This window comes from Amphiura filiformis, chromosome 17 (assembly GCF_039555335.1).
Source record: "Amphiura filiformis chromosome 17, Afil_fr2py, whole genome shotgun sequence".
In the NCBI taxonomy this organism is placed as follows: Eukaryota; Metazoa; Echinodermata; class Ophiuroidea; order Amphilepidida; family Amphiuridae; genus Amphiura; species Amphiura filiformis.
The window spans coordinates 13678213-13700735 of record NC_092644.1 but is presented as its reverse complement, the minus strand read 5'-3'; the positions used below and the strand labels follow the sequence as shown (position 1 = coordinate 13700735).

General features: G+C 38.8%; 2 protein-coding genes across 2 annotated transcripts in view; both read left to right on the top strand.

The window, feature by feature from the left end:
• Nucleotides 1–22523, top strand: part of LOC140136962 (uncharacterized) — a 90147-nt gene that overhangs the window by 44634 nt on the left and 22990 nt on the right. The window contains exon 2 of the mRNA XM_072158626.1: nt 4005–4266. Coding sequence (XP_072014727.1) covers nt 4005–4266 — 262 coding nt within the window. The remainder of the gene's footprint in view (nt 1–4004; nt 4267–22523) is intronic.
• LOC140138202 (tigger transposable element-derived protein 4-like) lies at nt 14653–18298 on the top strand. The gene is given in 6 exon segments (XM_072160121.1): nt 14653–14788; nt 15294–15945; nt 15947–16149; nt 16152–16483; nt 16799–16978; nt 17141–18298. Coding segments are annotated over 6 exon segments (1911 nt in total). The 3' UTR covers nt 17549–18298.

Genomic DNA, 22523 nt, shown 5'->3' with positions numbered 1-22523 from the left:
TGGATGATAATTTTGGCGCAGGACTGGAATACCTTTCAGCCAGCCCCCCCCCCTAATAATCCTAGGTGAGGTTCGCCGGTATCCACTATGATAAAAAATATCGGCCAGCCCATCCATTAGGCCTATGACACGATTTTGGATAGGCAAAAGACAAAATCCCATCTTTTATTCTCTAAATAGAAATCTGTATTTTATCGGTCTGTTGGAATATGAGTTTGACTCCGACATAGACCCTTATCAGAGAAACATGTTCATGACATTTTGATTAATGATACTAAAATCCTTCTAAAATTGCTTTTGTACACTTGCAAATTGAATTTGGCTGTAAAGAGTCCCTTGATAACATGGGATCAGAGTTAAAGTAAATTGGCCAAAGTGCCTGTGTGCTTGAGGTGATGAAGTTCAAGATTACAATAATAATGTGAACAAATTGGTGATCTCTGGTCTCTTTGTTTTACTAGGGGTCAAATTGCAGGTCAAATTATCTCATCTCCAGTGGCACAGTTCATCAACTGTCATTTATCATTCATACCTCAAAATTTGACTCTCAAGTTGTTGAGGATGCGTTTTTGTAACCAACACATTCAAAGGTCAATCTTATGAATGTACTTTTGGGGTCTGTCCTGAGTCATGACAGACAGGGCTGTTCTTTTGGGGTGCAGGGCCGTCACTAGAGGGGGGGGGGTATGGGGGTGGGACACCCCCAATACACATTTTTTGTCAGCAAAAATTGACTGTTGTCATCAAAACCATGTGATTGTCGATGTCGGCAAATTGCAAGAGTCATATAAAAGATTAATGTGTTGCGAAATTGTGCTGCTGTTACGTAATAAATAGACCTATTGTTAATGTTATAGTAGTTACTAATTTTTAAAAAATGGTCGTGGGGTGAGACATCCTCCAGTACCTACATTTGTCCCCAAAAAGTTTATGTTGTCGCAAAATCAAGAGCTCATTAGCAATGTATCATACACATAAATGGTCAACATTTCACAATTTTAGTATGCTAAAAAAAATCCATCTGCAAAAAAACCCTTACTGCCCCCCTCATTCCAACTGGTACAGCATGCAGCATGCAAGGGGCCTGCAGCTGACAGATGAGAATGGTTGAAATTCTAGTGTTTGGTTCAGAATGGTTTGCTCTGAAATTTGTTTGGTATGAATGGTACAGAGTGTTCCTGTTGATGGAACTACAGCAATTTTTGGCCAATGGGTTTATTCCAGAAAATAGGTGCACACCCCCTATAGAGGAGTTCGGATTTCCGGACTTTTTGTCCAGCCGTGATTGTTGAAAATCCAGACTTTTAGAGTGCTCAAAGGCGAAAGTATCCAGCAAAAAAGTAATTCAAAATCAGAAATCTTCAATTTGAGAGCTCATGTCGGACAATTCCGTGATTTTTTATTCATTTTAATGTATTACCAAGCTTTTTCCAGTAACATTGGCAAGTGGAATTCCAGTCGTTTTCAGGAAGCAGACTTGGAAATCAAACATTTCTTTTATTGAAAATTTACTCCTCTATAGGGGTGTGCATTTATTTTCTGGAATAGCCCATTGAATTAGGAAGCAGTGGGGGAATGTGGGATTTTGGGGAAAGGCAAAATATTTTGGGAGCAAGAATGGGGTTGAATCCGAAATGTTTTTGCCCCGGGGAAGAGGAGGGAATGAGAAATTTGAAATGAAGAAATTTCATAAAATAAGGGGAATGCAAACTTTTTGAATGGAAACGAAAGGGGAACACAAAAGTTTTCGTAAATAGTGATCGGTCCTTTAGGTATTGAAGAACGTACGTAGGAAACTGCACTGTCAGTTAAATTGTCAGAAATGATCCAAATAACTGCTTCCTCCCTCCCCATCCCCATTCCCTTTGAAGGAGCTCAGAAATCAGGAAAAATAAAGTATGGATACTGTGGAACTGTGTGTTTACTTCTTTACCATGCATGTAATTCAGGAAATCATAATGAACAGCATATCCTCCAAAACAGTGGCGGCTCGTGGTCCTTCTTTTAGTAGGTGCTAATCGGCGCGAAGCGCCGGCCGGAGCACTTGTGCGACGTAGGGGGGTGTCTGAGGGGGGATGTGCCCCCCTGAGAATTTGAAAAAAAATTGAAAAACAAAGTCTAAATGGCGCGATTTGGTGCATACTTTTAAGGCAAATTTTCAATAAAAAATCTGCATTCGGAATATGACAAATTACACCATGACAATGTTGAAAGTTTTTATTACTGAATGAGTATGATATCATAAGAATATCCTACCTGTCAAATATTGAAAACTATAGTTTTGTACATCATCGTGAATTAAAACAATTTTAATGTAGGCCTACGGCATATAATTGTGTGAAATGCCAATCTGGTGATCATGTAGGCCTAGATATTTTTTTATTCACTTGCTTGTTTGATTTGTTGTTTGCATGATATCTATGTTTTTATATTCTATTAAATATTGTTTTAATATAATATAAATTAATAGGCCTACTAAATGGCATGACTTTACTAGACCGGTTTTATTATATCTCTGTCGAGCAATTTTAGATCTACATGTCCTACATGTATAATGCCAATCTACTCAATCTAGTATTAAAATCTTACATCTTGAATTCTCCATCTTACCGAATTAAAATCCTGTAATAATCCTGAATACTTTCATTATAGCCTATACATGACAGTACCTCTCTGGTATGGAACTACGTCATGCATCTATTTTTATCTCGATCGGGCTCGTGTGATGCTAGACTTTATACACACACTTAAACATGTGTGTGTACTCACTGGAAATCCTCGATACTAAGCTAATTCCTGTGAACTGTGTGATAGCCTAATCTATCGGTTCTACACACGCACAGAACCGAATATACCTAATTCGCCGTGTGCTTCTCTACGGAGCCCTAGCACCGAGCAAGATTTCAATAGAAAACATAACATCTACCGGGTCTAATCAGCAGTAGCACCGAATTGAGTTGTAATGTTGCTGGATCGTTTTCTAAGATTATATCCCGGGATTATATATCCCAAACAAACATGGCTAAAATCACTAGGTGTCGCGATAATATCGGAAATATCCATCTTCATAATCAGTTGCACATGCTGTTGGGTTAATTTATTTTTTCTGTGAGAAATTAAGCGGTGCTGAGAACCGGTAGAACCATTGGACCAGCCGCCCCTGCTCCAAAACTAGAAGGCTGATTATCTGGTTACTATAGTCTTTTGAGATGTAGACCCAGTACAACTCTTTTTTTAAAGAGTTGACCGAAGTTGACTATTAACACTGACTATTAAAATTTTTGGTTCCTGACATTGACATTTTGCTATTTTGTTTTCATGAGTTCAAAGAAAGGTCAAGGCTTGGGTTAAAAGTTAACTTTTGTTTAGTGTCTGATATGTATGCATGGTATGGGGGGGCACATTTAGGGGGATTGACTTGTTTGTTTGTCAAGTTGACACACAGTTGGGTCCGTGGAAAAATCCATGGTCCAGTGCACAAGCCAGATAGCTGCTTTATAGTGTTTTAAGTTACCCCATTGGCTCAAACTATCAGAACAAAATTGACTTAGCACTATAGGCCTGTTTCAAAATTAAAATAACTACATTTTGAGTCATTTTAGCTCGAAAGTGTGAAATTTGTGTCGTTTACATCGGTAGGTCTAATTGGTAGGTTAATCGGAGTTGGGGTGTGGGTAGCAAGGCAATGAAATGTAGCCCCATGAAACCTCTAGTTCATGTTATTTGACCTGATTAGTGTGTTTGCTATAGGGCCTAGGTGTTGGTATAAAACAAGGATCTCGAAAACGTAGACCCCAAAACTGAGGACCCTAAAACCAAGGACCCCTAAATTAAGGACTCCTAAAACGAGGGCCCCAAAACCGAGGACCCCATTTTGAATGCTGTTCTATGCATATCAGACCAGGTTTGGGGTCCTCGGTTTTTGGGTCCTTGATTTTGAGGTAAGTTGCTCTAACTATAATCAGGCTATAATTTTGTTCTTCTATTTTTTTCTTGCTATCCAGGTTGTCCGTGTGATCCAATAGGTGCTTCCAATTCAGGTGATTGTGAAATCAACTCGTCATTCCGATGTTTATGCAGACACGGCTACAAAGGACTTAACTGCTCCGTCTGCAAAGAAGGTTACTTCCGTTCTCTGGTGCTCCCAAAAACACAGGACCAACTGAACCAAACCATTGCAAGCGATGCTACGTCATCTTCAACAACAGGGACCTGTATAGAATGTCAATGTAATGAGATAGGGTCATTAGACCTGGGGTGTGATAGGTAAGCTTACACTAATTGGCGAGATCAAATTTTGAAACTGAAGTTTGCGTAGTAGGCCTACTAAACCTTAATTGAAAATCGACACATGTGTAATGCATTCCGTTGTGCACTAAATGTTTCATGATGGTGATATTGTAAGTTGATGCACCATTTCATTTTGCTTCAGTATTACTGTTGAACTTCTGTTGTAAGTGATGCAGAGATAAAGTGTTGTATTGCACTTCTTTTTTTTTTTTTTTTTTGCAGTTGCACAATTTTTGTGAAATTTGCACTTGGCACAAAACACACAATATTATTGTAAAATTACAAACAGTATTCCGATTATGCCCAAATGTTTTACAAAAAGAGCTACAAATCTTGTGTTGGATATATAAAATTGGGTCTTTTTTCATTGAAATTTACTTTTTGATCATTAATAATTTGTCGATTTTGTGTCTGAAATGTTCAAATGTATATGTTTTGGTTAAGGGATCGGATAGCATGTTTGCACAGTATTTTTTGTGGGACATGAGACTCATCAAATTACAAGGAATGTCCTTCTGATATCATTGTTTTTGAAATTCGCGATATAATACAAATTTTATGGCAAATTATTAAAAATTTATATTTTTTTATATTTTTGATATTTAACAGTCCTCGAGGTAAACTTCATAAATCTAATGATATGTACTTAGACCGCTGAGTGCACCAAATCCGCGTAACTTACTAGTTTAGTAGCTTACTTCTTTAGTAACTACTCCGCAACTGCCGCGTATCTTACTAAACTAGTATTTTTTGGGACTTGCGCTGAAGCGTATCTGGCGAGTAACTACTTCTTTAGTATCTTTGTTAATGGAGCAGTAAATCCCAATCAGCACCTTTAATATCACGTTTTTACCCATCACGCGGTCGATTGTTATTCAATTTCAACAATAGTATGTCACTAAATACCCCAGTACAAACAAAATACCATATCAGTGTATTTAGCGTGCTTTGTAGTAGTAGGCCTATGTTTATTTTGTCACACCATGACAGAAGGGGTAACACGCCGGCTGTGGGGAACTCAGCAGTGTAGTTTTTTGTAAAAAACCTTTCGGGGTCAAAGTAGTTTACATGTTCAGTCGCGTATCAGGGTCAGTTGTAGGAGGGGGAAAAGTCAAAAACAAATTGGTGGGTATGTGTTATTGTGATAATTGCTAATTTCAATTGTAGGCATATACCATTTTAGCCCAAAATTAAGGTGATATTTTTTGTTTCTATGCCAAAATTCATTTATTTTGCCCAAATAAGGGTAAAATTGTTTACAGGGACATTTTCAATTTTACGCTGGGGGTCAGGGGGTGAAAATTTTAGGGGGTTGGTTTAAGGGTGTTAACATTTTCTTTGTGAGGTTGGTTTTAAGGGGTTGGTTCTTTTCCTTGGGGGGGGGGGGTTAGCAAACCAACCCCCCGTAAAGACCACCTTGGTGCTCAGTTCAAATGACCGTGTACGTCATAGATAAGCCGCAAAATATGGGTCTCATTTTGGGGCTTCTTATATAATTATGGCTCCCCAATTTTAGTATAAAGGTTTGTATTTTTCTAAAACTTCACAAAAAGCGCATTTTTTTAAATGATATGGGCAAAATATCTGACAATCGTGGGCCTACTCTATTCAAACTTTAACCAGATGGTGTGCCCTAGGGGTAGGATGGGGGAGGGTATATAGCGTTTTGTGATAGTGTGTAATTTTGCAGCCCTGCAACCAGGCGAACTGGGAATGGAATAAACAAAGGGTCAGGAAATATACTTAAAATAAATCCCATCCAGTGCCAGTCGGATTCGGATATATTATATGGATCTGCCGTTATCAGGTTAAAATAAGAGATTATCATGAGGACTAGGAAAAAATTCATTTCTGTGATTGTATCCAGCCGTGTGGAGGGAATATTTATTTGGCACAAAACTTACAATTATTCCTAATTCTTGAAGCTTGGGGAGATCCTGAAATAAGATAATTTATATGTAGGCCTATATTAGAGATAGAAGATATCTTTTTTACATCAGCCCCCCCAACAAGTGTTTGTGAACGGTCCCTTGTCATAAATTTGTAAGGCATAAGATAAACGCATAAAGTAATGGGACTTTGACTCTATTGTGAAATTTAAATGGTAGGCCTACTAATTATGCTATCTACTGAAGATACAAATGGAATCCCGAACATGTATTCGCTAATCACTATACATGTGACACGTCACAGGAATGAATAATGATTGATTGATTGATTGATTGATTGATTGATTGATTGATTGATTGATTGATTGAAGAGCGGTTATACTATTAACGATGATCACCCCTCTTGTCTTGTTCTCCCTTGCAGAATAAATTCCGTCCGTAGGCCTACACGAAATGTTTGCGGTGCCGCATACGAGACGCTCCACACGCAGATTACGCTCTAATGCGAAATATCTCATTATTTACTTTCAAAATCTCATCAATATCAATGATTTTCTCCTCTATTTATGAATCGATTTGCTTACTCGTCAACTTACTCCTCCAAGGATGAAGAGTATGTTGCCGAGTAAATAACAATAGCTGCAGCGTAACTTTACTAGTCTAGTAACTTACGCACATTTGGAAGTCACGAAATTCTGAGATACTCGCCAACTTACCCCGCAAAGATGAAGAGTAAGTTGCCGAGTATTATAACAATAGAACTTACTAGTTTAGTAACTTACGCCGATTTGGAAGTCTCAAAATGCGAGATACTCGCCAACTTACTAAACTAGTAGCTTACTCCGAAGTTACGCGGATTTGGTGCACTCAGCGGAGAGTGTATGTAGCTGGGAGGAAAAGCCGACCATCATTTGAAAATTTTGACCTTTCGCATTGAAGATATTTGTTTATTTCCCCCAAAACACCTAAAATTGTCTTTTGGGAAACAAATGTAATGTGGACTGGCCTGTTGATGCTATGGTAAACCTGTTGATGATTTGTGAGTCTAAAGTATTACAAAATGTCACAAAATGTGGACCAATGTAACACTAAAATTTTATAATTTGAATTTGGGCCCATCACATGAAAATTGACTTAGAAGATAATTATTGGCTTATTATGAAATAGATGAATAACAAATACTTGTTGAATGAATATTCTACATCAAATATTCTACATCAAGTATCATGGCCTTAAACAGTTGTAAACTTCTTTTCTGACCAATGTGAGAACTTAGCAATCAGTTATTTGAACAAAATTGGTTTCAAATATGGTAATCCTTCCTTTAGGGAATGTCAAATACAAATTATATAGTAAATCCATGCAGTTATACTCAAGGAGGGGCCAAGCGTATGGTAAGTTTCCGATTAGCAAACTCAACACAACCTTATTACAAGCAACTGGACAATTCTGTCAGTTCTGTATTGTTACAAATGGGCGAGTTTGAAAGCGTTTCAATTGATACAATTTCTGTAACTTAACCATGTTGCCCTTAAGCCTGTAGACTTTTCAGTGAGGTTGTAGTTGGTGAGTTATAAGTTTGTGAGTTTGAATCCTTAGGGACCTTGCCACTTATTGGTTTTGTATACTCAGTCATCTGTATGTACTAAATCCCATTAAAATGTTATTAGCATACCTTCTTCCCCATATTTAACAGTGCTCAATGTTTCAAACTTTACCAAAATTTGGGACAATGAAATTCCTAGGGGTTTTTGTATATTGTATTAACATAATTTCCATGTTCGGGCAAAGCACATCGAAAATTGATTTTCCTTGGAAAAGAACTAGAATGAAAAGAGAGTAAGTTTCCGAAGCAAAAGAAAGAGGGAAAGCAAGATGCCTTGTAACAAACCTACTTAGGTTGATGACACTGATCCCATTTGCATGAACTCTGGAAATTACAAACTCACCATTCTGCTACTCTTTACCGTGATCCAGAAGGTGAAGGGATAAACCTAGTGCATCCCATCCGTAGCTCCAGGATCAAGTCTAATTAGCAGGTGTGGCATATCTAAACGTGCCCTTCGGCTTTGTTTTGCCTATTTTTCACCTCAAAATAGCAGGTCATTATGAACCGATTTTTGCTATTAGGCAAATGACTGACAAGCAGTCAAAAAGGTTTGGAAAGTACTTGATTCTATACTGAGAGGCCCAATTGTAAATAATCACAGCATTTTATAGGATGTAAAATTAGCGATTACTTGAGGTAATTTTGGATTATATGGCAATGTTAATGACCGAGGAGCTTTATAGATGACCAATGGCCGAAAATACTAGGCCAGTTTTAACACAACATTTTGATTTAGAAGTAAAAGTTGCATGCACAGAAATGTGCAGTACCCAACATCTTAACATCTATAGACAGATAGAGTCTGGACTGCTGAGAGCAGGCCCAGACTGGGTGGGGGTGGGAGGGAGGAGTGGTTGATGAGATGGCTTGCAGTGGCGGCACGGGCACCATGGGGACGGCATGAGGGGGCAAATGCTCCCAGTCAGAACTCTTGCCCCCCCCTTTCCCACAGTAAAAACCCAAAATTACAAAAATTTCCACTTTTTGCTGCAATTTTGCGCATAATTTGTTGATTTTCCCCCCCTGAAATTCACTTTGCCCCCTCAATCCCCCCCCCCCCCGAAAAAATGTCTGGCGCCGCCACTGATGGCTTGACCCCCAAGAAATTATGAGGTACATGTAGATGGACATTCACATTCATAAGAATATAGTGGTAGAAAAAAAGAGGCTGTTTTTGTGTGACCAACATGCTTAGCATGTTGAGCACATAAAAAATGATAGTGGTCGTCCAAATGGAAACTTGTTTTAAATTGACATGACTAATTGACCTTTGTGAGCTGTCGGCTGGCCAGGTACGAATCTAGGTTTTTGAAATCTTGAAAAATTATACAGCTTGCTTCGCTCATCCTAATTTTACTGCAAATGCGCAACTATTGACCATGATTTTGGGTGACCCTGAAGGGGTAACCCCTTGGAGTCAAAATGGGGGTCAAAATCACCAAAAGTTATTATCATCAATTGTTTTTAGAGGAGTTGGGCACCTTGATCTGCCCTTGCTGTCCCCCAAGACCTGGGCACCAGGTGGGGTGCAGAATATCCTAAATGGACTTTGATTCACCCCCTGAATATTAAACCCACCTTTCCCTCCCATTTTATATTTGATGCTACCTGTTATCTTTCTATGCTGATCATCAAGAGACAGAGATCTGTCTTGTACCTCCATGGATGGACAGACCAGGTTCCGGTACGCGGTGGAGACAATCTACTCATTGATGGACATAACCCATCTTTTGAAGCTTGATAAGATCATGGAAGTACACTCGTATGATCATGGAAGTACACCTGTATTTCCATGATAAGATCTTGTTAATTGGAACTTCCAGGGGGAGGGGAAGAAAACTCTGCTGACTATATCGATAAACATGGAGATTGGCTATTGTGTCCTTTTTTCTAACAATATACATATTTATGTTTGATCTAATAAAATTCATGAAATAAGGCCTGTACCAGCTTACAATTGTTAATAATGACACCAAAATTTGTTTTGCTTGATCTGCTTCTTCTAGAGAATGCAATGAATTTTGATGTAACTGCTTCATGATGCAACTGTATATAGGGGTCATTTCAATAACGATTAAGGGGCATAGTGCCAAAATGGTCCACCAAATAGCTTCAATTGGGTCTTCATTTTGCAAACATTTCTCACTTCTGACACCCCCCTGCATCGTGCAAGCGCGACGCGATGGCCGCTTCACGCCCATTTTCACTGTTTTTATATGTATAAAAATTGGGCCTGCCTGTTGGGCGCCCCACTTTTATACGCCTTGCTACGCGCCGCCTGACTAAAACTATAAACAGTTAACCCTATATTATAAATAATCTAGGGTATATAGGAAGTCAACTGGAAGTCTCAAAAAAGTTATCACCATGATCACAGAGGTGTGAACCGGGGCATCTTGACCACTGTACATATGGTCAGTATTACTGAAGGCTTCCTTCCCCATTTCCCTCTCACTGATCTCTAGGCACCATTAGTCCTGGTTCGTTTTTACATGTTTCCAGTTTTGTGACACAGCGGTTAAAATCTACAAAGTGAGTGATGTGGATGAAATTAGGACTTGAGTGCATCCAGTGTTAAACTGTGATCAAAATAAAGTCAAGGGGAAATAATATACTCGAGATTTGTGCTTTCTAAGTCAATCCCGGACTGTGTGTTGATCCACACAACTCCATTGCAGACTGCAATCCTTGAGTTTTGCAATGCCTGATGTCATTAGCTTTGGAATTTCACAGTGGCGTGCACAGGATTTTTTTGGCCGGGGGAGGGGGCACACAATCCTGTTACCCCGAATGACTGCACCCAAAAAGGTTGACCCATTTTTTTATAGATGAAAAAGTGAAGAACAAAAAAAAAAGGATTATAGGTGCTAGTGACCAAAATCGAAAATGTTTTATGTAGGCCCTACAGTTCAATTAGTTTCTCAATTTCTTTAAACCTCCCAGGGGCAGAGTCCCCTGAAGCTAAGCTCACAGATGCATTCCAGTTCCCCCCGAATGACCATTTCCCCCAACTGATAGGTTAAACTGTGCCCCCCCCCCCCACTGGAATTACACCTACTGCGATTAATCTAGTGGTGTGTCAAATTGAACATTCAAATATAATTAACCATTAATTAAATAATTTAGTATGGGAAATTAAGGTCATGTCTTCCACAGGGGGTGTATGGATTTAACTGGAAGAGCCAAATAATTAATAAAATCAAACAGCTGTGCTATTCTCTATTATCATTGTAGTTTCCATGGTAACCGCATCACATGATTGTCATAAAAGCATCCTGCTTAAAAATAATTCATAGTTATATTGCAATATTTCAGAAAGCAATTAAAAGAAAAGAGCACAAGCATTTATAAGGATGAGGGGTCACTCATAGGGGGTTTAGCCTGAGGGGGTCCAGGTGACCCCAACTTGATCTCACTCAGCCGGAATCCAGATTTAAGTAAAAAAGCTTAGTTTTGATTAAAAAATGACAGTGTGTTTTAAAATGATTGTTATTTCAGAGGTCAATGACCACTAGAAATTAGAAAATACATACTTTTTATTGTTGATTAAAAATTTGCCATTTCAATTAAAAATAAAATTTGCCATTTCAATTAAAAATATTCATAAAGCATATAGCATGCAATGGTTTTCCAATAGGACTTAAAGGCCCATTCAGTGATTTGCTCATCCGGACGATCGTAAAAATCATCAAAATTCAGATTTTGGTACCTTTGTTATTACATAGATGTGCTAACATAGCCTGCGAATGGTTCAGCCGAAAGCTGTGTATTTTAATAAGACAAAATAAGACATTTTACACGAATCTGTAATTTAGATACTGCAGTATCTAAATTAGCTACATATATGGGGCTTCAACTTTGTCAGTACTGCTGTTTTCTTTGTTTTTTGCCAAATTTGGCATTTCAAAAATACCAAATGAACAATTTGAATGACTTATCCTTCACTTTTAAGCAATTTATAAACAATTTTAATTTTTTAACACTTGCGCTGGGATCACTGAATGGGTCTTTAAGTTTTGTAAATGCTATTAATTGCACTCGGACAGGCAATTCAAGGTGTGCGATGGTGTGTGATCGCATGGCTCACATACCTTAAAATTCAATCCCTGCCCTGGATAGAATAGTTTTATCCCATACTTCATTTTTCTATATGTGACCAGATCCAATCAGGGGTTGATTTTTGAAAATAACAGGCATGCTACACATCACACTTCTGGAAATGTTATGGTGGGCTGTCAGGTGTGCTATTGCACTCAGTAAAAAAGTTTAGGAATTGAGGAGTGCTATAAATCGCACTCGGACAGGCAATTCAAGGTGTGTGATTACACTGGCACACCTTAGAAGCTCTTAGAATCCAATCCCTTGATCCAATCAGGCTAAAAATGGCAATATAAATGAAACTGATATAGGCAAAAAGTGAGGAGAAAAAACAATAAAATCATAAGAAAATGGACATTTAAAAGGTTCATATAATATAAACCAAGTATTCAAGAGACCTGGGGATTCAACATCAGTAAGCATGGTATTGTGTAGGTAACTGGAGCAAGTTAGTAATGGTAGTAACTCAATTTTCAAAATGTCTGACTTTGGCCTGAGTGGATCAGATCTGGTCACATGTAGAAATATTTGTAAAAATTTGGAATTCTCATGTGTGTTTAAGTGCAATTATTTGAATTCTTTCCTCTTTTGGAATTTTTGAACCAACCTGCTTTCTAAATGTGCAAAGCTGACAAGGTGTGTATGTGTAGTCAGTGAAATAATCTCCAAGTATAGTCTGTGAAAGAACTGCCATACAACTTGGTTGAAAGCTGTGACAAAAAGGTTTACTGTTAACAATCATGTAATACAGCTTGTATATTAGTGGTTTATTTTTGGACCAGTGGCCAAGATTTTAGGGTTCATTGACAAAGTCAAGCTTGGGGCAAGTTAAGGTTAATAAACCATGATGTATGCGGTAGCCTCCAGTCTTGGTAAGTCTTCCTGTCAATATACAGGGTGTCTCATAAATAATCTACTCCTGATGTAGCAAAATGGAAAATGTCCGCTACCTTTTCATTTATCAAATTTAAAGAAGGCGTGAGAGAAGGGGGGTGGGGAGGGGGAGTATACAAATACAACATGTTTCATTTCGGGGAAGTAGTCAAAACTACTGGTCCCTCGGTGTTGGATGATTTGACTACTTCCCGGCGCCAGCGGAGGGAAGTAGTCAAATCATCCAACACCGAAGGACCAGTAGTTTTGACTACTTCCCCGAAATGAAACATGTTGTATTTGTTTTACTATACATCATAAATATTTTCACTATCACGGTAAAATCGTAAACAAAAGTCAAAAAACACACCAGTCAGCGTGCGGCCGGCATGGTAAATAAACTTAATATTTTGCTTACCTGATTTTATTACGGGATTTATGTTCAATCAATATTTATAGGCCTACATTTTGACCTTTATTATTCTAATTTTCTTTTTAGGCTTTCAATAAATAACATTTTGTTTCATAAAACGTCAAATTCGCGTGTTATTATCCATCAGTAATCTCGGCAAAATAACTGCAGCAGACGCCATTTTCACGATAAAACGCATCTGCAGAATTGCCGTTGTGTAGCACAATGCTACGTGTAAAGGAACGGTGACGCGCGGGGTCGAGACACCGTGTGGTAGTAGGGGTGCGGAAGTTTTTGCGCGTAATTGCACAGGCGCGGGGAAGTAGTCAAAATACCGTACATGGACGCTGGCGTTTATTAACCAATAAGATGTCTGGATTACCTAATAAATATTTATGAGGTATAGTAATAGAAAATATCATTATTTAAGGTACAAGGTAAAGGTATACAAAGCTAATTTTATTATATAATTTGATCAAATCACATCACAAACTAGGCATAAGTCGCTGCCATCTAGTGAGCCACAAGATACTTGCTAGTTGCACATGCTTACGTAAAATTAGCAAGCCTTATTATTGAGGACGCCCGAGTGGTTGCAATAAACAGCTGTATCATGCATTTTTATGCTTCCACTAGAGGTATTATGTTTCCTGGTTGTCCATCCGTCTGTCTGTCCGTCTGTCCGAGTTTACGAGTGCAATTTCTCGGAACTGGTAAGGCGTATAGTGATGCAATTTGATGGAGGGGTGGCAGTTGGTGGTCTCCAAATTTTAGGTGGTTTTTGTCGCAAAATATGGTAATTAAGTACCTAATTTGCATAATTTATGCATATCAAGGAAAATAACCTTGTGCACAGATTATCTGGAGATCTGTACGAGTTACAGTGATGAAAATTTGCGGAGAGTAGCACAGCCAGAAGTTCTTGACCTGATTTGCTTTTCAGCGCAAAATATGCGTAATTGCATGGTCATTGTGAGGTCATTTAGGGTCTTCCGCTTTGCATCGAGAACCGCGCAGGTCGAGAACCACAAAATTCTAGTTTTTTTTTCCATTAGTTTTCTTTGATCCATTGTCTTTTCAAGTATTTTGTTGGTATCTGCTAGGGCATGATATATTTGCAAAACTCATCTTTGAAAAGTTCAAACATCCACAAACATACTTCATCAAGACCAGTATTATATACAGTAGAACCCCGTTATAACGACATCGGTTTAAACGAATTTCTGCTTACATCGAAGTAAATCCTTTAGTCCCGGCTGATTGCCTATTGTGTCAGTGCAAAAAATCATGTGCACAACGAACTGTATATAACGAAATATCATATACAACGAACCCATTTGGCTCGCCCGATCTTATTAATTACCTTGTTTTTCCACCAAATATTACGAAGTAGAAGTTCAGCTCAAAATTAATTCCCACAACATGACACGTGCCACTGATTAGTAAACGCACGAAACATCGCTGGTAAATGTCCGTAAACAATGGACGCAGCTAATGTACTAAGACTACACATGCACGGTATGGCAGTAGTAGCATGGCATACTACAGCACGGCTTCCGGGTGAATTCTTGTTCAGACACGCTGTCATGAATGTGTTGCGCTCCTCTCTTCGTAAATGTGAGATATTTTTACGTGCATAATAAATTCATGTTCAAATAAAGTTTGAAATGGCTTTCTTAATATATTCTTTTATCGTGGAGAAGTTTGTTTGTGTGTTTGTTTTCTTTCTTTCTGTAAATAGACATACACATTTTTTTATGTTGTCGCTTTTATGGATAGAAATAAAGATTAAAATTTAAAAAAAGTAACTTTCCTTGAAACAATTGGTGACGGTTTAATTAGGTCATCGTGTTTTTTGCGGTTTTTAAAGCCTCATTTTTTAATAACCTAGTTTCTTGCGCATGCAAGAGAGAGTTGATAAAATACTTTCTCGTGATATGGGCCTATTAGGCCTAGATCATAGATGAATCTCTCTGGGAGACTATAAAATGGCCTTCATTTGCCCACATGGAATAATATTTCTCCTCATATTTCTGCCTGGATCAGACAACAGCATCAGTACTTCACTAGTCTACATAATTTTGATCCTGATTTTATTTTGAGCTTTAAATTATCTTCTGAGATCTAATTTTCACACAAACGTATAGGCCTAACAAATCTTCAGCAATAGAAGAAAAGAAAAAACGCAAGGCCTACAGCTTGAAGGAGAAGGTTGAGATCATTCAGGCTTTGGATGAGGCGTTAAATGCCAATGCTAGAAATGCTAAAACTCTTATTTCAAGGCGGTATGATATACCGCCTAATACGTTGAGCACATTTCTCAAAGACCGGGAGAAGATATTTCAGAAATATGAAGCACAAGGGTTCCTTGGCGGATGTAAGCGAATCCGTACAACCCAATTCGCTGATGTAGAGGAGATGCTATTCAGATGGTTTCGCCAAAAAATGACACAAGGTATACCAATATCTGGACCCCTCCTACAACAACAAGCAAACAACTTAGCTCGAGCGGCAGGGTACAGCGAGGAGCAATTCAAATGCTCTAACGGGTGGTTATCGCGATTTAAGGCTCGCCACAACATATCATTCCGGAATATCAGTGGTGAGGAGCAGGCGGTGCGCGAAGATGACGTCAATCCATGGCTCGAGCAAGGTCTACCTGAAGTCTTGATGGACTATGCGCCTAAAGACATTTATAATGCAGATGAAACTGGGCTGTTTTGGCGAATGCTGCCAGATAAAACATTAGCAGTCAGGGGGAAAAATGCAGCGGCGGAAAAAGAGCAAGGAGAGGGTGACAGCGCTGGTTGGAGCAAACATGGATGGGTCTGATAAGCTACCCATGTATGTCATTGGCAAGTCACAGAAGCCGAGATGCTTCAAAAATCTCAGATCTCTCCCTGTGACATACCAGGCTAATCGGAAAGCATGGATGGTGAGCGAGTTGTTCACCCAATGGGTGCAGCGTCTTGACAGGCGTTTCAAAGGCGGAAGGGCAAAGTCTGCTTGATAGTTGACAATTGTACAGCACACCCACGCGTCCCCGACTTGCAATCTATCAAGTTGGTGTTCTTGCCCCCGAACACAACTTCAAAGTTACAACCCTGCGACCAGGGAATCATACAAAACTTAAAAAAGTTCTATAGAAGGCGTATGCTGGAGAAGTTGCTTCTCACTGTCAATGATGCCGCTGGTCTGGTGAATGTGAAAGAAAAGATAACATTGCTGGATGCCATGTACATGCTCCGTGCCGCTTGGAATGAAGTGAAGCCAGAAACCATTGAGAAATGTTTCCAACATGCAGGATTTGTGGTACGTATGCCCTCCTTTTTTTAGTGATTTAAAATATTGAGCAAATGAATAAAATAATTGAGCAACTATGTCTGTTAACCATCCTTAATATTGTTTCATGAGTAAAACGTAGGCCCTAATTAGTGATCATGAGTAAATTAAGTGGATGAACATTAAATTGTAGGCCAAATTGCTGTGTTAAAATTAAAATTTGCACTTATAAATCATTGGGATATGTTGACAGATTCACCTTGCCAAAGTAAGTTTTTAGCTTCTGTCGATTGAAACAGTAAGTTCTCGAGATAGCCATTAATAAACCATATTTTTCATTTCCAGGACGCCAGTGCTGATGACGAATCGGATAACCCAGCTGATCAGGCCGCTGACGCTGCAATCGCTGATGCCAATGAACCACCTGCTCAAGTTGATGAATCCACTGAAGATGAAGATCCTGATATGGATGTTGACGCTGATGAACCCATCGTAGAAGGCAGTTCCGAAAGTGAACGATCAGTGGTAGGCCTAACATTTAATGTATTTGACCAAATGTTCAGTATGCATAATTCAAACACATAACACGGTTATTCTGTTTTCTTTAGTTTTATTATTCGTTTGATTTAATTTTCACGGACCGAAATTTGCATGTAATGAATTGTTTTGCTTTTGTTGTCGTTTCAGCATGACAACATTTTCGAACGCTTCCGTGCGATGATGAACCTACCTGCCACTGTGACGTTTGATGGTTATGCTACCGCAGACGATGACCTACTTGTGACGGAAGAGCTGACAGATGAAGACATAGTCCTCCAGGTTCAGCAAGAGATGGGCACTGGTCCATCATCATCCACCACTGATGCTACTGAGGACGCCGAGAATGACGACGATGATGATGATGATGATGCCGGCGATGAAGCACCGCCAATAACGACAAGTGACGCCCAGTCAGCTCTGCAGACAGTTCGCAACTTCTTCCAACAGAAATGTGAAGATGTCAGCATCATTGACAAGATAGCAGAACTGGAAGATCAGATGTCAAAAATCTCTCTTGCAGCAAAAAAACAATGCAAAATAACAGACTTCTTTTAATCAGATCTTTTTAGTGACAAGAAAGTCATTGATTGTTCAGGTTGAGCATGTTTAGGTAGAAATCCATCCATCTCCTAATAACTGTAAACAAGGAAAGTCATCTACATTTTTTTCTTTATTTTATTATTCTTATTAAACGTGTGACCACCGCTCCCTTCCAGCCACGTGTCCGTATACATGTCAGTTTTTTTAAGTCACGCCCACCCAGTTCATTGACGTGCGGTCGTGTACAAATGCATTACTGCGTGCGTGACTACAACTCATTCATGAATAAACATAAGCTAGTTTTCACGACTTTGCGCCAATCGCGATACGTTTAAAATATGTAACACGTGCTGATACGTCATCTTCAATCCTGTCAATGATGAGCGATTGCATGCATGAATCGCAAAAGAAACAAAATACGTTATTGTGTAAACATCGTATGTACATTGTATAATGTAAAACAAAAGCCATTTTCACCTGGACTGGGTTTGGACGAAGCCAAGTCATGGAACTAAATCAAATCTTTAAAAGCATAAGTTGCTCATGAATTGTGAATAAAGATCAGATCAAAGTTTTGTAACTGGTTACAATAAAATTCGTAAGCTTTCTCATCATCATATTGGTGTTTGTTTTTAGTCTTTGCACATGTGTAATACCCACCAGCGGCATTCATTATTGTGGGGTTCATCGGGTGCCGTCTGGCTTCATGACAAAGACGTTCACAGTTATACCGAAGTTCGTATATAACGAAGTGGTTTTGCTGGCCCCGGCGATTTCGTTATAACGGGGTTCTACTGTAGTTACACAAATTAGCAAGTCAACACAACCATGGATTATTGCCCATAACACCGGCAGCATAATGGCACCATTTGCATGCATTTTCATGCATTAAACTAGCCGATGAAAAGGAAGTTGTTTATGCTGGACTGCAACAGAATTAATTGTCATCAGCAATGAATCTAATTTCAATTTTATGAAGCAGCCCATTCAATGTGTTATTTGTGTAATTTTGTATATTGTTACCAATATTTACGAAAGCAAGTCAGTCCATTTTTTAGTCAGTATTGATGAAGAGGGAGAAATAAAAGTCTTGGATTTTTTTTCATGTTTATTTTCAAAATAAAGGAAATCAAAGTAGCTCTGCATATATCTAAAGCTGTAACTCTGAATGATGCTAAAGCGGTTATAAGGTCAAAGTGGTCAGCAACTTTCTTTAAACAGTCCTGTTCTCTTTATTTTTGACTTACTTTGACTTAAAGCCGTCCTCCTAGGGTAGGTCCCGGAGATGGCTTCCCAACTAGTTTGAGTCTCCACAGCTGTCTGTTGGTGGCCAGGTGTCCTGCCGCTGTTACTGATGGTATTCCTGTCTCTGTGCAGAAGTGCTTGATGTCCTCGAGCCACTTTTTCTCAGGTTTTCCTCTGCATGGGTCTGTTGCCTTCTATGTGACCTTCGAGCAGGATTTTTGGATAACGGCGGTTGTTCATTCTTTTCACATGACCAAAATATTTGAGTTTTTTGGTCATGATCGTTGCAGTGAGTTCTTTGTGGTAATGCAGCCGCTCCCGGATGCTAGTGTTTCGGATTCTGTCTCTTCTTGTGACTCCTAATATTTTCCTCAAGCACACCATTTCAAACACTCGCAGTCTCTGTTCATCTAATTTCTTGAGTGACCAGGTTTCGGCACTATATGTGATGATGGATAGGACCAGTACTCGGTATAATTCTAGTTTGGTTGAATTCTTGATATCTTTCGACTTCCAAATGGGGTTCAGCTTCTGCATGGATCCCATAGCAAGACCAATCCTACGTTTGATATCATTTTCATTGCTGGGGGTTTCTGATATTACCCCTCCCAGGTATGCAAAATCCTCCACCTGCTTGAGGGGTTTCCCATCAATCAGAATATCAAGTTGCACTTTTTCTCTGCTGATGACCTGGACTTCAGTTTTGCTGATGTTAATAGTAAGTCCAAACTTCTTGCTGAATGTATCAACTCTTAATTGTAACCAGAAACTGTAGGTCTTCTTTTGTTTCAGCCAAGAGGACAATATCGTCTGCAAAGCGGAGGTTGTTGATGTACTGCCCTTGCACTTTTGCACCTATCTGTTCATCTTGGATAGCCAACCTTAACACTAGTTCCAGTAGAATGTTGAAAAGTTGTGGAGACAGTATGCATCCTTGACGAACTCCTGTCCTAGTGGTAAACCAAAGTGTAAGCTCTCCATTGACTCTCCATTGACTCTATGTTCCATAGAGTGCTCTTAGAAGATCAATGGTCTTTGACGGGTAGCCCAGGTGTCGCATGGCTTGCCACAGACCCTCTTGCCATACAGTGTCAAAGGCCTTCTGGTAGTCTATATAGTTGCAGTACAGTGGTTTCCGTTTTTTATTATACTTTTCAGCCATTTATCTTAGAGTGAAGAGTTGGTCTATGGTGCTCCTTCCCGGCCGGAAGCCTGCTTGAGATTCAGCAAGTATTTCCTCTGTTCGGTTTTGCATTCTTTTGTTGAGTATGCTACAGAATACTTTTCCTGCAAGGCTAAGGAGGCTGATCCCCCTGTAATTGGAGCAGTCTAACTTGTCCTTTTTCTTATAGATTGGGACAATAACAGCTCTTCCCCAGTCTTGTGGGATTTCACGTGTGTCCCATATTCTGTTGCACAGTTTGTGAATGATTCTGACACCTGGTTTATTTATAAATACGAATATATAAATTCACCATGGAGTACATGGGCGCAGCCATTACACAACATTGTATCAGCAAACCTAGATACACATTAACTCCATACAAATGAATAGGAAAAGAAGATTTCAGTATTCATGAATTTTCACAAAAATAACTAAACTCCTCAACAAAAGTTTGGAAAGTTTTTTCAAACATCTGTATTTCAAATTATTTGTGGGTATATTCATATCGTGTTGCATATCAATGGATAGCTACAATACTCCCCTTTACAATGACACCTAATTTTAAACAATAACATTTTCACGGCTAAGTACACACCTTGTGAATGTAGTGGGGTCTCAAAAAGAATTTGCCAAATTGACCATTATTATGTGCTCAAACAACGCTAGCCACTAACCTCAATAGCGGGTAGAAAAACCACAGGCAGCCACAATAGTCATGCTGCTCACCGACCTGGATAAACACGTTACTGTGGGATGGAATTCCATTCTTCAACAAGGATTCGTCGCAGGTCATTCAATGTGGTTGCATATGGGCTTCTCTGGCACGCACAGCACGATCAAGCTGGTCCCACAAGTGTTCAATCGGGTTGAGGTCTGGCCTGATGGCAGGCCATTTTGACTCTACTCCCATATTCTGTAGGTAGTCACTGACTACCGTGGCTATGTGGGGCGATCGGTGTCATCTTGGAGGATTGCATTAGGTCCCAGATTGTGAAGTTATGGTATTGCAGCTTGCTGCACAGAATAATGGTCAATTTGGCAAAAAAATTTTGAGACCCGACTACATTCACAAGGCGTATACTCAGCCGTGACAAATGTTATTGTTTCAAATGGGGTGTCATTGTAAAGGGGAGGATTGTAGCTATCAATTGATATGCAACACGATATGAATATGTCACAAATAATTTGAGATACAGATGCTTAAAAAACTTTCCAAACTTTTGTTGAGGAGTTATATACTGCAAAAAAAAATCTGAAGATTGGGGGATCCTGTAAGTTAACGTACATATGTAATGACAAACTAATTTTAGAGAAAAGTTTTTGAAAGTGTTCAAAAACTTATCGAGCACCATTCATTTTATATTGGTTTTGATTCGATCGTTAAAACACACCAAATTTGTTTGGTTGCTAAAGTCAACGGTCTTACCATTGAAAAGTACAGGAAGACCACCCACTGTGCTAAAGGTCAACTCTTCAGACATACTGGCTTCCAGCCATAATGGCAACCTCCAGTTCTCTCTATCTAGAATTTATAAATTCATATTTATAAATAAGGAATACAGGACTGTAAAAGGGGCGTGATCTTAAGTGATTGCATTATATAATTTTGGTTTTGTTTTGTTTTCAAAAACAAAGTTTCCTGACAGTGACAGTGGAAGACAATACTTTTTAGTCACTTGATAGTATCAAAACAATTATTTAATATGATGATATGATATGACATAAATTTAATCCATCCCATTATACAATAATTTTAATTTGTGTGATTGATTATGACCACTATCTGTCATTGGAGGAAGTTATTTGTTATTTGTGTTGGCATGGTAACATTGTTTGTCTCAAACCAATTTGGGATACATGTTTGTTTGTTTCAAGCATTTCCCTGAAAGCTAATAATATTTGAGAAAAACATACAAATCTATTTTTAATGCAAATTGTGCATTATTGCAAGTGTCTGGGGCACCACCTAGGTTGAATATGGTGAGTACAGAACCCATCCAATATCCAATATAAGACTCCCACCCCCTGATGTAGTTAGCATAACCAATGCAACGGAAATGAGATTTTTAAAAATAACGTTGTGGTGTCCTATATCTTGGTGTCAAATCTGTAATATTGGAAATATGTTGATCATTAGAATACTAGTTATCATTTAAAGTACATAACATAGGAAGGAAAAACTATGAGATAAGGATATCTTGTTAATACATGGAAATAATGTCGAGGCCAGGCTAATGGCCAGTAATCATACCCCAACCCAAATTCCCATTTGGTTTTAAGTTTAATTTCATAATTCTGACTTATTACTGACTTATAGCCATATTGTAAAGCTTTGTAACATTTGCTGAGGAGGATGCCCTCAATATTGATCAAAATTCTGATTTGTACACGATTGTAAATATGTATAGTACAGGCTAAGGAACTGGGGGGGGGCTTCAGAGGCTTAGCCCCCTCAATAATTTTGGTCTGGGGGCTCAGCCCCCCAATAATTCCAGATGAAAGTAAGAAAATATGACCAGATACCCAGAAAAAATGGGTGTTTTTTACCTATTTTTCGCAAAATTTCCTGACACCAAGGGC